A 25,977-nucleotide genomic window follows, 5' to 3' on the forward strand; every position below is an offset into this window, starting at 1 on the left:
TAGTAACTTATCCCCCAGTAATACATGTGATATATGAGTACAGAGTATTATAGTAACTTATCCCCCAGTAACACATGTGATATATGAGTACAGAGTATTATAGTAACTTATCCCCCAGTAACACATGTGATATATGAGAACAGAGTATTATAGTAACTTATCCCCCAGTAACACATGTGATATATGAGAACAGAGTATTATAGTAACTTATCCCCGGTAACACATGTGATATATGAGAACAGAGTATTATAGTAACTTATCCCCCAGTAACACATGTGATATATGAGTACAGAGTATTATAGTAACTTATCCCCCAGTAACACATGTGATATATGAGTACAGAGTATTATAGTAACTTATCCCCCAGTAACATGCGATATATGAGTACAGAGTATTATAGTAACTTATCCCCCAGTAACACATGTGATATATGAGAACAGAGTATTATAGTAACTTATCCCCCAGTAACACATGTGATATATGAGTACAGAGTATTATAGTAACTTATCCCCCAGTAACACATGTGATATATGAGTACAGAGTATTATAGTAACTTATCCCCCAGTAACATGCGATATATGAGTACAGAGTATTATAGTAACTTATCCCCCAGTAACACATGTGATATATGAGAACAGAGTATTATAGTAACTTATCCCCCAGTAACACATGTGATATATGAGTACAGAGTATTATAGTAACTTATCCCCCAGTAACACATGTGATATATGAGAACAGAGTATTATAGTAACTTATCCCCCAGTAACACATGTGATATATGAGTACAGAGTATTATAGTAACTTATCCCCCAGTAACACAGGTGATATATGAGTGCAGAGTATTATAGTAACTTATCCTCCAGTAACACATGTGATATATGAGTACAGAGTATTATAGTAACTTATCCCCCAGTAACACATGTGATATATGAGTACAGAGTATTATAGTAACTTATCCCCCAGTAACACATGTGATATATGAGTACAGAGTATTATAGTAACTTATCCCCCGGTAACACATGTGATATATGAGAACAGAGTATTATAGTAACTTATCCCCCAGTAACACATGTGATATATGAGAACAGAGTATTATAGTAACTTATCCCCCAGTAACATGCGATATATGAGTACAGAGTATTATAGTAACTTATCCCCCAGTAACACATGTGATATATGAGTACAGAGTATTATAGTAACTTATTCCCCGGTAACACATGTGATATATGAGAACAGAGTTTTATAGTAACTTATCCCCCAGTAACACATGTGATATATGAGAACAGAGTATTATAGTAACTTATCCCCTAGTAACACATGTGATATATGAGTACAGAGTATTATAGTAACTTATCCCCCAGTAACACATGTGATATATGAGTACAGAGTATTATAGTAACTTATCCCCCAGTAACACATGTGATATATGAGTACAGAGTATTATAGTAACTTATCCCCCAGTAACACATGTGATATATGAGTACAGAGTATTATAGTAACTTATCCCCCAGTAACACAGGTGATATATGAGTACAGAGTATTATAGTAACTTATCCCCCAGTAACACATGTGATATATGAGTACAGAGTATTATAGTAACTTATCCTCCAGTAACACATGTGATATATGAGTACAGAGTATTATAGTAACTTATCCCCCAGTAACACATGATATATGAGTACAGAGTATTATAGTAACTTATCCTCCAGTAACACATGTGATATATGAGTACAGAGTATTATAGTAACTTATCCCCCAGTAACAGAACAGTATCGGTGTTTGTATTCCTGGAAGTGATTGTTTGTCTCTGTTCCAAGGTCACTTCCTCTGGGTGATACAATGTTACACTTTCCTCTACCGCTCACTACATGATAACACTTTTTCCGCTCACTGAGGGACCTGATTCTACTTTCTACAAAATGACAAAAACAAGATGTTATTCAGCTTCTGACGTTTTATTACCTGATCTGTTTATAAATAATCCTCTGCAGGAGAAAGGGTCATTATGGGTCATTTATACGGCAACTTTAAGAATCAATTTTTGATTGAAAAAGTATCTTTATTGTGTATAAAGGTCCAAAAAACATATAATGCTTTACATTACATTGAAGTGTACAGCGTCTCAGTGCAGCTGTGAGCACAATGCACCGTGGAACATAATCATTCATAATGTTAGTACAGTACAAGACATCAGGTACAAGATATAACATTATACACTATACATCCAGTACCGCACTAACCGTGTATCTCTTACACGACGTAACAGATTCAAATAAGCAGTTGATGTGAGGGGACGGTAGGTGAGAGGGACATGGGATGGGGGGGGGATTACAGGCCGGGGTAAGAGGGACATGGGGGGGGTCACAGGCCTGAAGGTTTATTGCAAACACAGATACATGGGGGGAGGAGGAGAAGAGGGAGACAGCAATCAATCATCTTCCTCTGCACTGTCAATCCCCCACTCACTGGGTTTTCAAGAACATGATCCAGAACCTCTGTTGCCACCTGCTGTGTCCTTATCAGTGTTGGAGGTTGCTGAGGTCAGCAGTCTGCAGAACCCTAGAAGCAGCCTCACTGGGACACTGATTAGCGATAGGGAGACTTTCAGGCAATGCTCCCTGGGAAAAATATTCAAATCAGCTGCTCCAGATGGATCTCCATCACGTTCTCTCTGCTCTTCATTAATTTACCATCTGCTGACATTCTGTGTGTCTGGGAAGAGGCGCAGGGACACCCATGTCAGCTTTCACACTGCGCAGTCCCTGCTTGTTGTAAAGTACCTTCCTTATATATATATGGTCACTTGGGGGGCTCTGTAAGACCCCCTAACCATCTGTAACACTTTCCTCTATGGTCCACTTATATGGTCCTTAAACTGCCTTCACAATCTCCTATTACAGCTAATTATCCAATGAATGAGCTTAATAACCGTATCCTGACTTCCGTGTGCCCCTGATGTAACACCGCCACCTTCAGGCCGAGTGATATTACTGCAATACCATCATTTATTATAACACATTTCAGAAGTCCCGAACTATTGATGCTTCCACTGGGATTTATTAAACATACAAATGAGACTATACCCTTTAATTACCCTCTGATTGGATGTATTACGGTGGAAGACATTATACTTTCATTAGACTGTACAAGTGCATGGATGACTACAGATCAAATACAATGAAAAGCAGATGATATAATTGTGTTAAGTCATTTTTTCGATTTACAAAAACGTTATCATTAAAAGCAACCTGATTGTAACGTCTGTCCTGGAATTGTATATTGATGCGATTGCACATGTTCTAGGTAGGATTAAAGGCTTTTATCTCTCACATTCAGGCATCGGACCTTACCATTGAACTGACCACCTCCCCCAAAGAGAAGCCTGATTCCAAGAATCTGGTTTTCGGCAAATGGTTCACTGATCACATGTTCATGGTCGAGTGGTCGGTGGATAAAGGATGGCAGAAACCAGCTATCAAGCCTTTCCAAAATATCTCCATGCACCCGGCCAGTTCGTGTCTCCATTATGCCATCCAAGTGAGTCCATTACAGACGACCTAACCTGATTTTTCTGTCTTTGCAGTTATCTATTGGGGCTAGCTAGAAATTACTTTATAACTCTCTGCTTATTACAGAACTTAGCTTATTATCGGTGAAGGTGTCTCTTAGACTTAGCGTGCAGAATTCACCTTTCAGTAGACTGCCATTGGTGTTGTCTCTGTCCTCTGATATAATCACTGAGGCCTCCTGTCAATCTTCTCACCATAAAATAGTGTAAAGGTGAGATTTAGTGACAGGTGGAGGGTGTGACCCTCGGTTGTCAGGTAAGATGTTATAACTTCCTAGGCGTGGTCATAGTCTACACAGGGGGAATCGAATCAGCGTTATTCCAGCACTGTTCATCTGTATTTAGAGCATATTCCTGATTGTGTAATCAGCTTCTTCTGCAGTTCAAACAGAGATTTTAAAGTTAATCTCTGGGCAAAAAAATAAATTTTTTAATCCTTGTCTCACCTCCCTCCAAACTAGTAGTTTGGGACAGAAGTGATGTCCTATAATTTGTTCCTTGACAACCTCACACTGTACTATTTTAGGCTTTGTATTTGTATGACACTCACAACTGTCGCTTATTTGCATTTTTTATGGCCTAAAACCTGTACTGTACGAATGACAGCTTTACAGAAGCCGCAGATAGTTGCCACCCTTTTATGGCTAATCCTTGCTGGAGTTTTTAACATTACATATCTGACGCCCAGTGTCCCCCCCAGCACCTATTTCCTGGGTGCTCCACCCGGCTCTTGGAGCCCAACAGAGTCTTATTATAATAGAATAAACCCTTGTTTCTCTTATTAGAACAGGCCCTATGTGAGCACTACAGTCAGCAGTGTTAGACCTCTGACCACCAGTCTGACCAGTCCTGGCAGGTGGGGGCAATGACCTACAACATTTTTCATTGTTATTGCAAAATATTGCAACTGACCCTCCCCCTTCCCGGTCCCCTGGCTACTTCTTAATGCCCCCCGGCTTGCAAATTTTCTGGGGAGGACACTGATGTCTTTAATGCTGCTTCACTATAAACATCAATATTAATCTTTACAACTGGTGAAATCACCAAGAAGAACAATACTTGCAAGTTATCCAGGACATTCTAAGTACGAGTACACAGTGTTCGATGTGACACCGATCTATGTATGACCGTTGTCTGATAGCGTCTGCTCCTCACACTCAGCGTTACCCTATGACCTGTGTGGAACCGCGCCGGTCTCTGTACTGTGCCAGATACTGTTATAAATGAGAGAGCAGCGTGTGATCACAGTCAGCGTTGGGGATCTGACTACATTATGACATAGTAACTCTTGTCTTCTCCTCCTTGTCAAGCTTTTCGAAGGGTTGAAGGCGTACCGCGGAGCAGATGGAAACATCCGCTTGTTCCGACCACAGCTTAACATGGATCGAATGTTCCGATCTGCTAAAAGAATGACTCTACCGGTATGTGAGTAAATTGGAGGCCACTGTCAAACCAGAGCACATGTAATAAGTTGGTTTATTGTGATTTGTTTCAAGATGTTCCCAGCATCATTCTCGAAATATACAAAAAAAAAAGACTATTTAAAATGATCGTATTACTAGAGATTGAGAGAATAATACAGTTGCAAACAAATACATGTGTAGCCTGTTGTAAATAGACTCTATTGATTCTTTACAGTAAGAGCAGCCATTGATTCTTTACAGTAAGAGCAGTAAAGGCATATAACATGACACCAGTGCTGAGATACATACTGTATTTTTTTTTCCTGAATTAAAGGAGCTTATCTTGAATAAAACATAATATTCATGGCCTGTACTTATATTTTATTTTCATTCCAGGCTTTTGATAAAAAAGAGCTTTTGGATTGCATCAGTAAACTGATCGACGTGGACAGAGACTGGGTACCAGACTCCACTGAGGCCTCTCTGTACATCCGCCCAGTCTTCATCGGGACCGAGGTGAGATTTCCATTCTAATGTAAAGCTGCTAAATGCGCCATCCAAAAACATATTGCTAGGTTAATTGGCTGCTGTTAAATTGCCCTTAGTCTCTCTCGGTCTGTCTGTATGTGTATATTAGGGAATTTAGATTGTAAGCTCCAGTGAGGCAGGGACTGATGTGAATGAGTTCTCTGTACAGCGCTGCGGAATTAGTGGCGCTATATAAATAACTGATGATGATGATGATGAGTCAGCAGACATTCTAGTAGTATAAAAAGAAAGGTGTTAACATTTATATTAAAAACAAGTTAACCCGTGCATGATACTCATGCATTCTAGTCAAATCAAGCTACTTAAGGTCTTAAAATGGTTCTTGTCATGCATTTGGGCCTAGCCCAGGCCTCCTCAGGGGAAGAGCGTTACTTCCCGACGCAAGCGCCCTTTTTAATGTGTGTTCATGAGGTAAAATTACCTCACGAAAATTAGTTTGACCCCTCAACTCGTAAATTTAGCCTTTACTACCCCTCCCATGGGGGGAAGGGGGGATGATGGAAGTTAACTGACTTCACTATTCTAATTTTTTTGTCAAATAATGTCAGTATACCAAATTTCAGGTCAATTGGATGAGCCCTTTCTGAGAAAATAGTTTTTTCCACACACACACACACACTAACACACGCCGCTAGGCTTATATATATTAGACAAGTTAACCCGTGCATGATACTCATGCATTCTAGTCAAATCAAGCTACTTAAGGTCTTAAAAATAAAATAATAAGTAAACATTTCATTTATGTTTAAAAAAAACCCATCTCTGAAATGTGGGAGTATTAATCTGCAAATACAGGTCGGACAAAATCCATTGATTTGGAGAGAGAAAAGTAACTTTCCGATATTCCGTAATTGTGAATTGGTTACTATGTACCTCTCCCACCCATACCATCCTCCTATTCTCCTTCGTCCAGCCCTCTCTGGGAGTGAAGGGACCATCCAAGGCCTTGTTGTACGTCATTCTCAGCCCAGTGGGACCCTACTTCTCCGGTGGAGCCTTTCATCCAGTTTCATTGTGGGCCGACCCCAAATACGTCCGTGCCTGGAAGGGTGGAACCGGAGATAGCAAAGTCGGAGGGTGAGTTCTATCGTTTGGATGATGCTTTCTCTGCAGAGAAGTGGCGCTAGGCAGTGACATCATAGCACGTCCTAATATTAGCTCCTACCCTGTTAACGCCTATTCCATGCTCAGTACGGAGCGCTCCTCATCCGTTCAGCTCCTCCTATTATACACGGCGGCCCCATAAATGTTATCATCTTAAATCTGTGCGCTTCCATGCGAAGCTGAGGGAAAATGCGCAGAAACAGGCGCATTATATCATAAAGGAGCGCTTGCGCTGTGGGTTTGTACATTCATTATCTTCTGAAGACCTGAGAGTAATGTTCACTTAATGGGAACCTTCTTAATTTGGAATAAATAATATTTAAGTAACGATTCCTCAGGGAACGTGTTCTAACGCTATAAGACGTCCATTCGGGGTTGACGTTTGTCCCGTGTCTTGTTCCTCAGGAATTACGGGAACGCCCTCTTTGCGCAGTACGAGGCTGTGGACTTGGGCTGTGAGCAGGTCCTCTGGTTATACGGAGAAGATGAACAGATCACAGAAGTCGGGACTATGAATCTCTTCTTGTTCTGGACGAATGAAAATGGCGGTAGGAGAAATGTTTAGATACTCTGGAACTGTTCAAGGCAATAAGATTTCTCCATCTTACAAACAACAGAGTTGTGACAAGTAATTTTGATTGTAACCTCAGAAATAATATTACCTCAAACGAGACATTTAATGATCTTTGTAAGGCTTTGTCAGAATCTCCCCATGTAAAGATTAAACGTAAACCGCGTATCCGATATCCGCTGCAGATTTATCCGTCACAGAAATAGGGACAGATGGTTCGGGTCCTTTGGTTGGTAAATTGTTTTTCAAATCCAATTTGTGGCTTAAATTTCATTCTCCAGCAGAGGAGAAAACAAAGAAATTGCTCTTTACAGAGACGGACATTGTGAAACCTCTCCGGTATCACAGTCTGACAGGGAATCCCCACCCCATGGGTTAACTAAGGCTACTGTATCGCTTTGGGATGACTATTGCTACGCTGTTTGACTAGATATTGTGAGGACTGGAGAGTACAAAGTATGGGTGTCTGGCTAGTAACCTAATAATTCTCATTGGAGAAAGTGGCGGGGAGTTAAAAAACCCACACAGTAATAAGAGGTGAAAGTTCCTTTTTAAATATTGTAATATACATTGTAGTTTAGTGCCCCTGGTAAAGATAATTAAACTTTTTCCTTGTGGAAAAATCCGCATGAGAAATAGTCCTATATTTTCCTGCCCAATTCCCCAAGAGTACTAGTACCACTCTGCTGGCGTTCAGTCACTGTGCCCGCAGCGGGCAAGTGGCGTCACAGCCGCAGGTGATAATAATACGACCACAGATATATTTATCCACCCGGCTGCCTGTGAAGTGAGAATGAAAATAAGCGCCAGTCCCCGTTCAGAGAATAGGCCTTGCATCAGATGGAGTAATGATGACGGAAGTGAGAACTGCGGCGCGTGCAGTAAGCGAGGCAGCGAATGAGGCCAAGATGATCTCTCCTCTTTAATATGCTCTGATATAAAAACAAACAAAAAAAAGAACCAAAAAATAAACATTTGCGATGACTAATATATTATTACGTATCTTTATCTTTCAGAACTGGAACTGGCTACTCCACCACTAGATGGCATCATTCTCCCTGGGGTGACAAGGCACAGCATTCTAGATCTAGCTCGGCAGTGGGTGTGTATCTATTATTTATATTACATACAATGTACACTGGATCATACAACACGGTGGCTCAGTGGTTAGCACTTCTGCCTCACAACACTGGGGTCATTAGTTCGATTCCCGACCATGGCCTTATCTGTGTGGAGTTTGTATGTTCTCCCCGTGTTTGGGTGGGTTTCCTCTGGGTGCTCCAGTTTCCTCCCACACTCCAAAAACATAATGGTAGGTTAATTGGCTGCTATCAAAATTGACCTTAGTCTCTCTCTCTCTATGTGTGTCTGTGTGTATATGTTAGGGAATTTAGACTGTAAGCTCCAATGGGGCAGGGACTGATGTGAGTGAGTTCTCTGTACAGCGCTGCGGAATTATTGGTGCTATATAAATAAATGATGATGATGATGATGATAGTGTCTTTCCTATTAATACAATAATGGTCACACAGTCAGACCGAGCAGCTCGGACATATCAGGACAGATGTCGTGTATGTTAATGTATTATGTGATGTGAGTAAGATAATTCTTCCATCTAGTCTTAAACACGTCCGTCCGTCTGTCTCCAGGGAGAATTTAAAGTGTCCGAGCGTTACATGACCATGAGCGATCTGGTGAAAGCGTTAAAAGAAGACCGGGTGAAGGAGATGTTCGGTGCAGGCACCGCGTGTGTGGTTTGTCCCGTCGGCAATGTTCTGTACAAGAACGAGGTATGAGGTTCCTGCCAGTAAGTCACCTATCTGGTGTGAGTTTATTATGTCACATTTATTGTTGTATATTGTCCCACGGAGCAGGGAAGTTATAGGCGGATCGCAACAAAGAAAACCTGAAATTGGTGGGAACTGCACTTAATATATCGGTTTACATGTAGCAGTGGAGAGACATTACAGAATTTAGTTAAGTTTGGGATGAGCACAGGAGACCGGGATTGGCTGATTTGTGAGGGGAAAGGGTGACGATGGACCAGTAGTAACATAAAAACATAGAATTTGGTGGCAGATAAGAACCACTTGGCCCATCTAGTCTGTCCATTGTTTTATTAACCTATGGTAACCTCAAACCCTATTTTATTCTTTATTCTTTATAAGGATATCCTTATGTCTATCCCAAGCATGTTTAAATTGCTCTACTGTATTAGCCTCTACCACCTCTGATGGGAGGCTATTCCACTTATCTACTACCCTTTATGTGAAGTAGCTTCTCCTCACATTTCCTCTGAACCTACCCCAACCCCAGTGTCAGTACATGTCCTCGTGTTCTAATACTTCTCTTCCTTGTAGAATGTTTCCCTCCTGCACCTTGTTATAACCCTGGTTATATATGAAAGTTTCTATCATGTCCCCCGTTCCCTTCTCTGCTCCAATCTATCTTTTAGTCTTCCCGGGTAAGTTCTGTTCTGTAGGCCATGCTCCATTTTAGTTGTCCTTCTCTGTACAGTTTAGTAGAGTAGGAAGATAAGAGAGTCGATACTTCATCTTCATTTGTGGGATCAGATGAAGAGAAGTCTGAGGGTTCTAGGAAGGAATTTAACATGTTGCTGATCTGGGAAGAGGATCCCATTTCATGTCTGATCTTGTTCTTGAAATAGGAAGTCAGATCTTGGGCACTGATAGTAGTTGGAGGACTTTGGGTAGGTGGGTTGAGAAGAGACTTAAATATATTAATGTGGCGTTTGGAGATAGAAGCCCGAGCAGAGATTACAGATTGGAAGTTAGTGTCCGTAGTAATTCGGTAGGAGCGATAGACAACTGTGTATTTAAGGAAGTCATTAGAATCATAAGACTTTCGCCAATGTTATTCTACTGTATTCTAAAGTTTTAATGACCACGCAATTCTTTAGTGTGCCACGGGTGACGTGGAGGACGGCGCTGGGTAAAGAGTAGCTGGAGCCATTTGATAAAGGGTTTGGTTAAGATGTGGTCAGCCGAAGAAGAGTCCACTGAGAGAGTCCGAGAGAGGAGTTTAGAGTGTAGTTTTGAAGCACAAGGATAATGTTGTACGTGACCATTGGGTATAGAGATAACCCCAGTTATGGTAGGAATCAGAGGATGAGATAGTCAATCAGAGAAATGATGAAGGAATGATTAGTCTGGTCCATGGAGACCACAGATCACAGTAACACGCAGATAAGAGGTGTTATAAATCGGGTACTATGTGCTGCCAAAAAGGTGTCTTTTCACAGACTCACCAACACTTCCAGCTAGTGATAATATAGCCACCCACGTTAAAATCCCAGTATTACTGAGCTGAATGATAGTCATACAATAACTGGAGTGTTTATAGTTATATAATACGTTATCCATGCTCTTTCACATACCTGCAGCAGGTCGGCCATATTAGGATGGATTAGCTTCTCTAACAGAGCAGACACAGAGTGAGTGACAGAATGGCAGACATGCAATGCAGAAATGCACTGTATGGATTGGATGATTCATACATGGGGCGGAGATAGTGATGTCACATTAACTGAGGTGACTGTAGAATCAGCTTTTTGACATGCATGAAATCCCATCACGGTCCTTTCGATGTGGGAGGAGTGTCAGCTTTCAGTAATGGAGGTTAGCGGTAACACTTTATTTCATAACAGCGCTGCAGTAGAATGTCGGGGTAACACTGAACAGTGGATTTGGGGGTTTAGTGACTCCTTATACAATAAAACTGTAGTTTGTCTATTTTTGACCAAAATAAAGTATAATTGACAACTTCAGTCATAGTGTAAATAGAAATATGTACAATGCAATGTTTATGGGAAGTCCTTTTGTGTCTTACTAGAACTTACACATCCCAACTATGGAGAACGGACCCAAGGTGGCCTCCCGGTTATTGAAGGAACTGAATGATGTCCAGGTGAGACGTCCGGTAACATTGTACATTCCAGTAGCGGAAACACATCCACACACATTTTCAGTGTACGGTTCTGCAGAATTTTATGGCATTCTGTAAATAAAAGATGACAATGATAGAACCACCTACCCTAATAATACACCGAATTTATGCTTTTGTGTGTGTATATATTTATATATATGGACACATGATTACCCGATTTTTTCAGCAAATTTACAATAGTGTCCCCCGGTGGCCACATCATTATGTCTTCACAAAGCTCCTAACTTCAGTCGTCTCCCAGAAATGGGCGTAGAGACGATCCAGTCATTAGAGCCGGGTTGAAACTTGTTCGAATTTGCTGGTTCCCAGGCCTGAAACACATTTGTGATATGAATGTGATCTTTATGTTAAATCGACTATGAGATGTTTCCTGTTGGAGCTTACATGGATATATTCTAGATTATTTTTTACTGTTTTTTTAAAAATAAATCTGCAAACATTACTGTGAAAACCTAATAAATGCTATACAATGTAGCCGATTAAGGTCATGTATATCCAAACCACGTGAATATGATTGAATGTAGCTCAACATTCTGTATTCTATGCAGTTAGAGAATTTATTGCAAATTTGTGAACTTTAGAGCTGATTTTACAAACCGTACAAGATGCACGAACATTAACCACTTTGTACTGTAAATTCTCAGTCTGGTCCGGAATCATTGCTCATTGTCTCACATCGCCCTTGTAATAATTATTCATTTGTTCTGTAACTTTGGTCCATTCAGTGTGACCCGCTATTAGTGATCTGACAGATGACGGCTATTGCTGGAGACGGGAACCACTGTTGTGTTTTACCTATTTTTCTCCCATGTTTATTGGAGATTTCCCACATCACACTAGCAGTGTCCTGGGACGCCATCATTAGCTTAGTGCTACAGGGACCTGGTACTTACTGGGACTGGGTACCTCTGCTGGACAAATTCTGTAACAACATGTGAGAGCCGCAGGAGGTAGGGATCCTACCCTTGGTTGAGTGACAGCCGCAGGAGGTAGGGATCCTACTCATGGACTGAGTGACAGCCGCAGGAGGGACGGATCCTACTCATGGACTGAGTGAGAGCCGCAGGAGGTAGGGATCCTACTCATGGACTGAGTGACAGCCGCAGGAGGGACGGATCCTACTCATGGACTGAGTGAGAGCCGCAGGAGGTAGGGATCCTACTCATGGACTGAGTGAGAGCAGCAGGAGGTAGAGATCCTACTCATAGACTGAGTGAGAGCAGCAGGAGGTAGGGATCCTACTTATGGACTGAGTGCAAAACGCAGGAGGTAGGGATCCTACTCATGGACTGAGTGAGAGCCGCAGGAGGTAGGGATCCTACTCATAGACTGAGTGACAGCCGCAGGAGGTAGAGATCCTACTCATGGACTGCGTGAGAGCCGCAGGAGGTAGAGATCCTACTCATAGACTGAGTGAGAGCAGCAGGAGGTAGAGATCCTACTCATGGACTGAGTGAGAGCAGCAGGAGGTAGAGATCCTACTCATAGACTGAGTGACAGCGCAGGAGGGACGGATGCTACTCATGGACTAAGTGAGAGCCGCAGGAGGTAGAGATCCTACTCATGGACTAAGTGAGAGCCGCAGGAGGTAGGGATCCTACTCATAGACTGAGTGAGAGCCGCAGGAGGTAGGAATCCTACTCATGGACTGAAATGACTGTTGGTCACTGATTGGATGAATGCAGTGACCATAAGAAGCAGAGTAGGTAGTCATTGGTCCATGGACTGAGTGAGAGCCGCAGGAGGTAGAGATCCTACTCATGGACTGAGTGAGAGCTGCAGGAGGTAGGGATCCTACTCATGGACTGAGTGACAGCCGCAGGAGGGACGGATCCTACTCATGGACTGAGTGACAGCCGCAGGAGGGACGGATCCTACTCATAGACTGAGTGAGAGCCGCAGGAGGTAGGGATCCTACTTATGGACTGAGTGCGAGCCGCAGGAGGTAGGGATCCTACTCATGGACTGAGTGAGAGCAGCAGGAGGTAGAGATTCCACTCATAGACTGAGTGAGAGCAGCAGGAGGTAGGGATCCTACTCATAGACTGAGTGAGAGCAGCAGGAGGGACGGATCCTACTCATAGACTGAGTGAGAGCCGCAGGAGGTAGGGATCCTACTCATAGACTGAGTGACAGCCGCAGGAGGTAGGGATCCTACTTATGGACTGAGTGCGAGCCGCATGAGGTAGGGATCCTACTCATAGACTGAGTGAGAGCCGCAGGAGGTAGGGATCCTACTCATGGACTGAGTGAGAGCCGCAGGAGGTAGGGATCCTACTTATGGACTGAGTGCAAAATGCAGGAGGTAGGGATCCTACTCATGGACTGAGTGAGAGCCGCAGGAGGTAGGGATCCTACTCATAGACTGAGTGACAGCCGCAGGAGGTAGAGATCCTACTCATGGACTGCGTGAGAGCCGCAGGAGGTAGAGATCCTACTCATAGACTGAGTGAGAGCAGCAGGAGGTAGAGATCCTACTCATGGACTGAGTAAGAGCAGCAGGAGGTAGAGATCCTACTCATAGACTGAGTGACAGCCGCAGGAGGGACGGATGCTACTCATGGACTAAGTGAGAGCCGCAGGAGGTAGAGATCCTACTCATGGACTAAGTGAGAGCCGCAGGAGGTAGGGATCCTACTCATAGACTGAGTGAGAGCCGCAGGAGGTAGGAATCCTACTCATGGACTGAAATGACTGTTGGTCACTGATTGGATGAATGCAGTGACCATAAGAAGCAGAGTAGGTAGTCATTGGTCCCTGGGCTCTCCTATTGCTTTACAGAAACAATCCACAGGATGTCACTACTCTCATAGTATGTACTATTCTCTGCTGCCCTGCACACATGGAGGGATCCGCACCAGTCCCAGTGGTCCTGCACACATGGAGGGATCCGCACCAGTCCCAGTGGTCCTGCACACATGGAGGGATCCGCACCAGTCCCAGTGGTCCTGCACACATGGAGGGATCCGCACCAGTCCCAGTGGTCCTGCACACATGGAGGGATCCGCACCAGTCCCAGTGGTCCTGCACACATGGAGGGATCCGCACCAGTCCCAGTGGTCCTGCACACATGGAGGGATCCGCACCAGTCCCAGTGGTCCTGCACACATGGAGGGATCCGCACCAGTCCCAGTGGTCCTGCACACATGGAGGGATCCGCACCAGTCCCAGTGGTCCTGCACACATGGAGGGATCCGCACCAGTCCCAGTGGTCCTGCACACATGGAGGGATCCGCACCAGTCCCAGTGGTCCTGCACACATGGAGGGATCCTCACCAGTCCCAGTGGTCAAATACTTCAATATTCATTGTATTTTAGGTTCTTTCTCATTTCTTCGGTAGGAATATTGATGAGAACAAAGTGTATCCTGCTTCTTGTTAATCACTTAATGTGTTTATTATTTATTTATGGGTTTTGATTGTTGAACAATGAAGTGTTTTTTTTAACTGTTTTGTAATTTGTTTTTCTTTTTTTCAGTACGGGAGAACTGAGAGTAAATGGTCATTGCTTGTGGGTAGATCCTAAACAGCCGCCGCCAAATCCTCCACATGACGAACTCAGAACACAAAGAATAAACCATTGGAATAGGTCTAGAAATCTCTGCTGTGATCCACACTTTCCTTTTATTTTTTTAATAACTCAATGTTTTTTAATGTGCGCGCACAAAATATCTATCTGGAATATATTCAGGTCTTGTAGCACAAGGTTAGAACTTTTATTGCAATATGAAACTGGTTATTAGGACTGTTATATGTTATAATCTATGGGTGGAATTCTGTATAGGGGGAGTAATCTGAAAATGTTCTCCCTAATATTCTTGATGGAACGATTTCGGCGTTTGACACCTCAGTGAACTAAAAATATTTTATTTTGTCACAAGTCCAGCTTTTTTAAGCCTTAAGAAAATAGGTGTTTTATTGACCTCATTTACGTTGCACAAAACTGCTCAAGCGCGAAATCCAGTTTGGTGATGTCACTTAACAAGATTTGCGCTGGTGCGTCTAGATCCACCAACGTGCGTGAGTCTACAAAGGAAGATGGCAGTATTTTCGGAGGAATAGAAATTTGCATAGCCTGATGGGAGTCGGGTGGAGTGGGGGGGGGGGAGCAGCGGTGAACGCCGTTGTGTGAGGCGTTATGGTGCGTTCCGTTCTGTGTCGCAGTGAGTGCAGCCATTTCTGCTCCACATAGGGACTTGTATTTGGCAGATCTGTTGCACACAGCGTCTTGCACAGCACTTTCACGTCTCTATCTGCACGCCAAGCAATGTAATAAGCGTCACACAACAAGTAACACATGTACTAAGGACAGCCTTGGTGTCCCCTTGGCATTTTAGGAGAAACAGAAATGATTGAAAGCGGTCGGAGGTTTTGATGTGACATTTTGTACAGGGATCTGTGCATGACACTGAGGCATGGATCTAGTATGTAGAGGCGTGGCTCTAGTATGCGGAGGCGTGTCTTTAGTATGCAGAGGCGTGGCTATAGTATGCGGAGGCGTGTCTTTAGTATGCGGAGGCGTGGCTCTAGTATGTGGAGGGCTGGCTCTAGTATGCGGAGGTCGTCTCCAGAGAACAGAGAGTATGCGTTGTTTTTGAAAGCATGATCTGCGCATCGTAAATGAGGTTCTCTGTCCTCTTCACACAGGACGTGAAAGAGTTACTGCATAATATGTTATCTGTAAATGTAACAAAGCCACGTCCACTTTTCACTCATTAGCATAAGAAGAGGCGGAAAAATGTTTTATAATATAACGTTACAGAATATGGAGCACAAATAATCCTACATACAATTAAAGCCCAGAATTTCCATTCTTCTTTTATAGAATATCCCCCGTTCTGTAATATTTACGGCATGGTCGGAAAGAAAAAATGCTTTCATTTATGTAATTTAAAAGCACAAATACAATTAACATATTAACAGTAATTCTCAATTACATAAAGAGAATCTGAAGGTTTCCAGATTGGGATTTGCCAATATTACCAGCAATAATAATCACCTTATTAACAAAATTAAAAGGAGTTTTTTAACGCACAAACAATACAAACAAACAATTTCTGTTCCTCTCTTTCTCTATTTCTTTCTTTATTCCTCTCTCTTCCCTCTCTATTTCTTATCCTCTCTCACACTCCCTCTCTTTCTCTCTCTTCACTGTATCCTTCTCTCCCTTTTTCATTCTCTTTTTCCTCTATCAATCTCCCAACCTTCCCTCTCTCTCTTCCCCTCTTCCTCTGTTTCTCCCCGCGTCTCCCCCCCCTCTGCATCTCTGTCTCTCTCCCCCCATCCTCTATCCTCTCTCTTTCTCTTACCCTCTCTCTCTTACTCTCTCCCTCTCTCTCTCCACTACCGCTCTCCTCTCTCTCCCCCCTCTATCTCTCTTACTCTCTCCCCTCTCTGCTTCTCTCTCTCTTACTCTCCCTCTTCCCCCCCTCCTCTATCCTCCCTCTTTCTCTTACCCTCTCTCTCTTACTCTCTCCCTCTCTCTCTTCTCTCCCGCTCTCCTCTCTCTCCCCCCTCTATTTCTTACTCTCTCCCCTCTCTGCGTCTCTCTCTCTCTTACTCTCCCTCTTCCCCCCCCTCCTCTATCCTCCCTCTTTCTCTTACCCTCTCTCTCTTACTCTCTCCCTCTCTCTCTTCTCTCCCGCTCTCCTCTCTCTCCCCCCTCTATTTCTTACTCTCTCCCCTCACTGCTTCTCACTCTCTTACTCTCCCTCTTCCCCCCCCCTCCTCTATCCTCCCTCTTTCTCTTACCCTCTCTCTCTTACTCTCTCCCTCTCTCTCTTCTCTCCCGCTCTCCTCTCTCTCCCCCCTCTATCTCTTACTCTCTCCCCTCTCTGCATCTCTCTCTCTCTCTCTTACTCTCCCTCTTCCCCCCTCTCTCTATCATCGCTCTCTCTCTCTTACTCTCCCTCTCTCTCTCTCTCTCTCTCTCCCTCTCTCTCTCTCTCTCACATACCCGAGCCTCCTTCTACTGCTGAGATAATGAGCTGAGAGATCGTTAGTCGCTGTCTAAAGAGGACATTTAGCAGCTATTGCAAGTAAGTAAAAGAGTAAACTGGAGGGATAGATTTGTAATTATTCATGAAAACAACGATCATGTTGAAATGTATATAACACTGAATTTTATGTTCTATAAATAGTGCAATTCATGAGGTACTTCCTAATTAACTTGTTGCCACATGAAAAAAGTCAGAAGATCATTAAGCTTCATATGATGCTGCTGGAGAGTGGGGTTTCCTCAGGACAGATAACGTTTGTGGGGTACAGTGAGTTCACCGAACCAAAGAGCAGGGTCTTTATTCCTGAATGTAAAAAGCACAAGACTGAAGGTTACAACAATGTTATCAATAAGCTCATATTAGTTACTATACTGTTACAAAATGTCATTTTGTTTCCCGGATAGACCATAGATAGAAGCGACTGACGCATTTCATGATGTAATCGCTGATGGTTTGAATTTCTTAATCTAGAGTATTTACAATGCTGAGAAACGACCCATTTACTTCCTGTCTGTGATCTCATTATAATTGCTCCTGATTTACGTGCACAAATTAACCCAACAATACAGCGACTGTACTCGGGGGGACCGCTGTGGTCCATATGGAATGCGGGATATCGCCACTAATGCATCTAATTACCTGCAAAACTATATATCACTTTCCGGCCAGGATGTTATAATGAGATTCCAGAGCTGGGGGGTTGTGGGTATATAAAGACGTTCTCATTGTTAGCTGTAGAAAACGATAACAATTTAACGCCATCTTCCAGGGCGCAGGAAATGGTCCCGGCCCTGCACTGTCTGGGATGAGATTTGCGCAGTTTCGGCTCCTTTCCGTAGAGTGCGCATTAATATGAGCAGGTAATCAGGGTAATATACAGCTGTAAGTCCACTATGCAGACACTTTAAGTACAGGTTTTCTCCGGATGTATTGTCCTATTACTCTAATCCCTCAATAACATTAATATAATTCATTATTATCACATTAATAACATCGCATCGATCTTGTTCTTGCTTCCCTCCACCCAACACTCGATATACTTCTCATTATTGTTCTGTATTATTCTGCTGATGACAGATCATGTAATGTCATTGCCATGTTATTATGATATTGTATTAGTACTAAAATTGTTTCCTCTGCCAATACCCTGATCAATACTAGCTGTTAGGTTGTTATATCAATCAATGTATCTCTGATATCCTAAGTGCACCAGAAGCACGTGTGATTGTAAGATCTTTATCGCCTTGTTTTGTACAAGTGTTTCCTTCCTGTATATTGTCTGATATCTGAAACGTGTGCCCTGTGTATATTATATTGTGCAGTGGTGTACGTGAGGGTGCGTTCCTGTAGGTAATTAGTTACAGATGCGGGGCCTGATTCACCACGGCACGTGTCTGACGATTTTGAGCGTATCGTACACAAAATCACTCTGCACGTTCCCAGAACCGGGAGATACGGCCGTAATCGTCCTTCCAATGCAGAGGACACTTACTACAGTCTACTATTTCAGGGCGGAGAAGTAGTCACTGTACAGTAGAGGCCGTGCCAAACTCCAGCGCTCGCAGCAGTGTCCGAATCCAGCTCAGGCCATCTCAAAGGTACTTGTTGTTTTGCTGTATCTCTTGCTCCAGCTACACGACCAGTCTAAGTCCTGATCAGTACTGATGTCGGTCCTGCATTTATGCTAGAACATGTGTTTGCAATCTGGAGAAACTGTAAAAATGTGTTTTATGCTCAGTGGAGATTAAGATCATCCTAATAAATGTATTTCATGGGAAAAACTTAAAAAAAACAACTTCTTTGTCTTTTGAAAATGTATAATCCACAGAGTTATTGGACGTATCCTGCAGCGTCTTGTATTAGAGCAGAGCGGACCTAGACCCGTATCGTGAGATCCGCACCTCGATGAATTCAGAATGCACAAAGCCTGAATACCTGTGTTTTTAGGGTGCGCCCAGTGCGCCTCCCTCCATGAATCGGGTCCGCAGAGTTCAGTGAACAATCGCAGATATTTCGGAAGTAATCGATCAAGATCAATTTAATTTTGTCAGATAACCCGTTGCTGTATGACTGCACAGCAATAGGAGATGCTCTGCAAATCATTATGTATCTGTCAGGGTTCATTCACCTGTGCAATGTTCTGCAGTTCTCAGGGAGTCTGCAAGAGAGCAGAAAGTAAAGGGGTGTTTTATTCATGACCAAATTAGGTCCTCGATCGTCAGTATGAGGGGTCAAATGCATGATTATATATATATATATGTATGTACGTATGTGTATATATATGTATTTATGTATTTATGTATGTATATATATGTATGTATGTATATATATGTATGTATATATATGTATGTATATGTATGTATGTATGTATGTATATATATGTATTGTAACAAAACCGCACCCTTCTCCTGGCACTTTTGTCACCTTCTGTTGCAAGAATACCCAATAGACATCAGCAACACGAAAACTTCTTTTATAAATCAAATATTTTTATTGTTTTCATCACAATAAATTGCACAACGTCCATCAGGATGACACCAGCAAGCAACTACCTTTACTTGCGCCTCCTGGTGACCCTAAACACTAACTAGACACAGTACAGCTCCCTATTGACTGGCCAACTGGTTCAGCGTCAGTCACCTCTAACAATAGCACAACTCAGGACTAAATACATAGGTCTCCTCCCACAGGCTTGGATGACTGACAGGTGACACTCCCACCTTGTCTTTAAAGGAAGGCTCCTCAGGTGTTCTGTAACACCTAATCAGCACAGTCACCCCTATCAGCTCTGTGGTTACAAACACATTAAAGCATGCAAGTAAATCACTTCTTACATTTACTTTACCACATGTCTCTGACCTGTACATTACTTAATATAAGCACAGTGCTACACCCATGTATGACTTGGTCTGCAGCCTTTTACCTGCAGACTGTAAGCTCCATAGCTAATTCCACTATTAGAGGCCTGTGGTAAACCACTCCCATTGCCACAGTATGTATGTGTGTATATATATATATATATATATATATATATATATATATATATATACATACAATTTGGCCTGATGCATCAAGAAACGCAAAACAAACTTATTGTGTGTTTATTTAACACGCATGTACATCGGGTACACGGACTACAACTAGTGGATGTAAAGATACAGGCCTAGGTGCGCTCTGCTCCAACAGACAATACTCTGCAGGATACGTCCAGTACATATGTGGTATATAAAGGCACAAAAGAACGCGCAGGAAATAAAACTGTTCATTTATTGTCACCTGCTAATAATATAGTCATTAATGACAAAACATAAAAAAATGTTTTCATTTTTTCCCCCATAGAATACATTTATTAGGATGTTATTGATGTCTACTGTACATAAAAACGCTCCTGATTGCAAACACACGTTCTAGCATGAATACGCGACAGTTATCATTAGCAATCGGCACTTACACCTGACCTGTAGCTGCTGCAGGTGATACGACAGAAAATCATGTACCTGAGAGATGTCCAAAGCTTGACTCAGGCGCTGCTGCGGGCGCTCAGCCTGGCGCCTCCTTACTGTACACTGACTATGACCAGTCCCCTCACTGTTGCACCAATGAAATCGTAGGCTGTAGTCAGGGTCCTTTGCGCTTGAAGTTGACTTGGACGTTGCTGCGCTCTATGGCGTATGGTTAGTTTCTGGGGCTCGTGCAGAGCGATTTTGCGCAAAATACAGCACGTATCGGCGTTACTTAATTATTCAGGCCCAATGTGTGTATATTTTGTGCAGGGGATCCACCCTGAATGCCCTAAGTTATATATAAGATTAGACAGACAGTTCTGCTGTGAGCCAGTGACAGTGTTATGTAGGTAACTTGTGACAATCAGGGATATTCTCGATAGTGGCGGAACATTAACATAACATTTTTCATGCAAAAAAAACCTTTAAATATATATATATATATATAATTAAACGGTGATTTCCAAGTATAAATATCACAAATGATGTTGGATTTTTATTTTGGATGTTATTTCCTGTTGTATCCACTAACAGATCGGAAAAATAAATGTAGATTCTTTCTTTGTTTTACTGCAATAAATCCCTTACAGCCACTCTCTGCAGGATCCCTCGACGCTGCGTTGATGACAGTGTTACATCCCTGGAATTAGGTCGTTGTACTCAGTAATATTTGGGGACTGTGAGGTGTACATTGTGCATTAGGGGATTGGGTATATTATACTTTGTGTCTATACTGTATTACAAATCACATGTTCAGACCAGTCTATATTGATTGTATTGTGAAATGTTTGCACTAAATCAAAATATATATTTTTTTCCCTCTATTTCTTTCTCCACAATCTGTAATAAAACTGTTCTTAATATTAATCAGTTCTGTGTAACTTTAATTTCTTGGGTTAATAATACAACAACCGCAGAAAGATGAACTCTTTTGTACATGTGCTAAGGTTTTGTTCTATCTGCCTGTATTGTACAACATACACGCACATTTACGCGGCCCCCCCAACTGACATAGATACTATATTGACCCCCAAACATGCCGAGCCGTCCCACATGGAAATGATAACAGGAAGTCTCTGTGCGCACATTTATGAGTCCACCATTGGAGTTAAAAAGAAAGGATGAGTGACATCACAGCAGCTTAAATGACTGACACTCAGTATTTTTTGACCATGATCAGAACCTTAATCGGGCCTCACTCTGTCCATACCACATAGTTTGTGTTACACAGGTGTATCTGCCAACAAATCAGTAATATATATATTTGTTAATATATGAACTTAACTTCCATTTTGTGTCTTTTCTTTTTAAGTTCATATGTCGCCCTCTGCTGGTGCATATTATGTCAGCAAGGAAAAGGAAATGATGTACATGGAGTTATAAGATATCTGCAGGAAACCTAAGCAATAATCTAAATTACATTTATAATAGCGGCAACACAATAGGAGACATTTATTTATATTGTATATATATATTGATGCAAATAAGTAATTTTTGGAGAATGCAGCCTAATAATACCGATGTAAATTATATGGACATTAGAGTGACCATATGAAGACACAATGTTGCAGTCTGGGTGCTATAATACAGGTCTCTGAGGTGACTTCTGTAATGTTCGTTTTGTTGCTACCAATAAACATTGTCCAATGCAACTATTGTGGTTCCAACGCACAAAGAGATTTAAAAGCTAAAGATAGAAGGATAACAGCAAACCATGGTGATGCATGAACAATATAATAAAAAAAAGATAATAATAAACAGGAAATTATAAACCGAATACATTGCGCAAGCGCATCCTGGGCCCAGGTCCATCTTCATTGTTGTAGTCTTTGGTCAGGAAGAGAGATCTAACACTGGCCCAGGACTTGCTTATATGCAGTTTGATTTTACATAAACAGTGATGATGTCATAAATATACACAGATAACACTAAGAGAGGTCTTCATTGGTCCAGGGTTAATGATGTACCAGTTGTTTGCTGGTCATAGGTCAGTTCATTTGATCTAACAAAGGGTGGGGGGCAACTTACTCCAACTGTTGCCTACGTGTCTTCCCGCCGAATAACCAGTTTAAACTGATCCATAAAGTACTTTTGAGTATTAATCTCCTATTGCTCATAACCTGTGACCGTTAAATGCGATCGCTACTCTATTGAAACCAGGTAAATGCTGGTGAAATAAGCTTTAATATGAGACCAAACTATTTACCTCTTAGAGGACCTGAACCATAAATACCTTTACTATAGTTTTATCTATGTATAAATAATCTCGAATACATTTTACTAATAAATGTGGATTGGAACCTAAATAAATGTGTACTATTTAGTGTAATTGCGAATGAAAATGTGTGTGTTATTAAGCCATGCGATTGCATCACTACAAGTGGTGTACTAATCGGAATAACACAGTAAAATAATATTAATCAATTTTGCTTACTTCATCCAATTATTTGACTTCCACAGGCCGCCCTTTGATATGGCTCAAAACTATCACCTTAAAATTTTATTGCAGGATCTAAGAAGTATTTTTCATTTTTCTGTAATGTATGTCCCCCCTTAGTACAACCGCACTGTTGTTGGATATCAGTCAGGTCACCGTAAAAGAAAGTCACAATTTTTTTTCTCTACATAACATCATCATCATCAACATTTATTAATATAGCGCCAGTAAATTCCGTAGCACCTTACAATTACCTTTTCAGCTTGGAGTAACCTTTTATATGTACTTCACCCACATATGTAATACATTATCTGGAAGGATGCAAGGTACAATAAAATATGTTCCGTCAATACATAATATTCTAGTAAAGTACCTCATGCCTAGCATGTCCACCTGTCCGAGGCATGTCTTAGCTTATATGACATTTAAACAATAAATTTTCACAAATAACACCATCTTACGTCTGCTAACATAATCTCATTTATGATATCCTTCGGCCTTTTTAGTTAAATACATTCTAATAATATCAATGGGTTTTTCATCAACATTTGTGGGGAGGGCGATTGTCTGTTCATTCTGTCCAGTCTCCCAATACTCAAGATTCTTTGTACATGAAACAGTGATCTGTCTGCCGAATATTGGAAGACTTCAAACTAAGAGACCTAGCTGTATTACTTTCCCTCTACTGGCCTCCCACCCCATAATACGAGTACCTCCGAAATATTTAGTGGAAAGAGAACTAGTCTTACTTAATTTGGTCTCTGAGGTACGTGAGAGAACACCTAGCATTCAGTTTGGTCTAAAACCTTACCCACCAAAGAATGCTAATCACTCTCATGGATGCCGGCCCAAGTCTAAATTATTACTGGACTGGCATCGCTGGATTCACCTCTCTTCAACTATGGGTTCACAAGTACTTACAGACACAATATTCTGCAGACAAAAGCCCCTCACTCTGTCTCTGAGCTCCAAGGTTAGCAGAACTTTTCTTTTAGCGCCCCCCAAATTGAATAGTGTAATTGGCTGGACCGATTGTGTTAACAATTTCTCCTTCATCCCCATATCCTCAGTATCACTAGCTGCACCAGTCTCCATCACCTGATCAATGAAAGAATTGACTGTCCTTGAAAGAGGATAAGGATGAGAGAAACACTGGAAAGGGGAAAAACAGAAAAAACACTGCTCCATGAGTGGATATTAGTATTTGTAAAGTCCTTTGGATCAGGTCTTGTTAACTGCAATCTTGGGTCTTCCGGCACAGATTCACGTGCGTCGTTCTTGGCTGTAATTTGAACCTTCTCCGGGTTGTTGACTCCTTTGCAGTGAATGGAACTGATCCAAGTGTCTCTCTGCTACTCTTAGGGATGTGATGCTGGTCGTCAACACTTGGTACCTGTCTGTCACACAGCTTGAGTGTAGGAAATTACAGTCCATAACATACTCCCCCAGTCCAACATCATAACAGTTAGTGTATATCATATCAGGAGTCAATGTTTTGAACGTCCTTTTTTGCTGTCTCACTAGTTGCTTCTCTTTATAAGATTTTCAGTAGTCTCTCCATTATGAATTCATCTCGGGAATCTACCATCGTGAGGTTGCTTGTCAAAAGTATTTCAAAAGGTGACAGTTTAAGAGGCAGCTTACTCTTCCAGTCACTTCAATCTAGTTTCAACTATCACGCTATACAATTCGTTCTAGATAGTACCGTTTGCTCTATTTTCCCACTGGCTTGTGGCTGATAAAGAGTATGTAACTCACTATCACTACCCATACGTTGTACTCATTATCTAAAAGTTATTACCAGTAAAATGAATATTTCACTTTCTATATAACTCTTGGGATACCATACTACTAACAAAAATCTTAAATATGATACAGCAATATTAGAAACAGTTGGATGAACCTTTAACCAGATATAGACCAGATGTACACCAGTATATACTTGAGAATCCTGCAAGGTGCCATTTGGATGAAGTCAATTTGTTGTACCTGGAACACTCCATCTATAGGAGGGATATGGGATGGCTCTATTGTCTTCCTGACATTTTTCCTCAATCAAGTAAGGCAGGACATTGCCTTTCTACTAGCTTGAGAAGAAAAGTCTGGTGCATATCAGTATGCTCTTACCAGCTTGCACATACCTTTTTTACCCAGCTGAGTCAGACCATTTGTTGCTTCAGCTAGGCCTGGAAGATACGCTCTGGGAGCCACGGGCCTACCTTGTCCATCTCTCCAGGGTCCAGAGGACTCCTGACCACATCTCTTCACCTTCCCGACCGCCTCTTTTAGCAGGGAACACGAATCTTACATTTTACTTAATTCTTGTGTGTTTACAATTTTAAAAAAACCTTGTTTTGCCAGTTGTCATATTTAAACATGCTGCCCACTTGACAGCTTTGTCTGCGCTGTTATTGTCACATAATATTGGATCCTAGTCTTGTGTATAGACTTTACATTAAATAACAGCTACTTCATTTGGTAATTTTGTCGCTGTCACAAGTCATGTGACTGCGCTACTCGTGTCCTGCTATTGTTATAAAAGTTCCTCTGTCACCTTGACGTCACCCCCTATCCTAGAAAAGTACTTCAATCCAGTGTATGTTAATTGATTTACCCTCTGCCAACTCACATGCCATTCTCAATCCCACAAGTTCAGCTACCTGGCTAAGTAAGGAGGGCAAAGGGGTCAATTTTTATAGCACTCTCGTCATTTATAACAATCACCAGTACATGTCTGTCTGTCTATGACAAATGTATGACATTTTCTAAGGGGTGTCACTTATGTCAGGTTTTGTGGCAAAAGTCTTATTCAAATGTTCCACAATGTCATGTATATCTTTATGTCTGCCAAATTCACCTTCAACTAATTTTCTCTTCT

General features: G+C 41.9%; 1 protein-coding gene across 2 annotated transcripts in view; it reads left to right on the plus strand.

Moving 5' to 3' along the window:
- Positions 1 to 17,061, plus strand: part of BCAT1 (branched chain amino acid transaminase 1) — a 53,092-nt gene extending 36,031 nt beyond the window's left edge. For both annotated transcript variants that reach the window (XM_075210763.1, XM_075210762.1), the window contains exons 3-11: positions 3,337 to 3,537; positions 4,879 to 4,989; positions 5,368 to 5,487; positions 6,434 to 6,597; positions 7,030 to 7,172; positions 8,212 to 8,297; positions 8,845 to 8,985; positions 11,048 to 11,122; positions 14,639 to 17,061. In XM_075210763.1, the coding sequence (XP_075066864.1) occupies positions 3,337 to 3,537; positions 4,879 to 4,989; positions 5,368 to 5,487; positions 6,434 to 6,597; positions 7,030 to 7,172; positions 8,212 to 8,297; positions 8,845 to 8,985; positions 11,048 to 11,122; positions 14,639 to 14,686 (1,089 nt within the window). In that variant the 3' untranslated portion in view covers positions 14,687 to 17,061. The remainder of the gene's footprint in view (positions 1 to 3,336; positions 3,538 to 4,878; positions 4,990 to 5,367; positions 5,488 to 6,433; positions 6,598 to 7,029; positions 7,173 to 8,211; positions 8,298 to 8,844; positions 8,986 to 11,047; positions 11,123 to 14,638) is intronic.
- The last annotated feature ends 8,916 nt before the right edge of the window (positions 17,062 to 25,977 follow it).

Source organism: Mixophyes fleayi, chromosome 4, assembly GCF_038048845.1.
Source record: "Mixophyes fleayi isolate aMixFle1 chromosome 4, aMixFle1.hap1, whole genome shotgun sequence".
NCBI lineage: Eukaryota > Metazoa > Chordata > Amphibia > Anura > Limnodynastidae > Mixophyes > Mixophyes fleayi.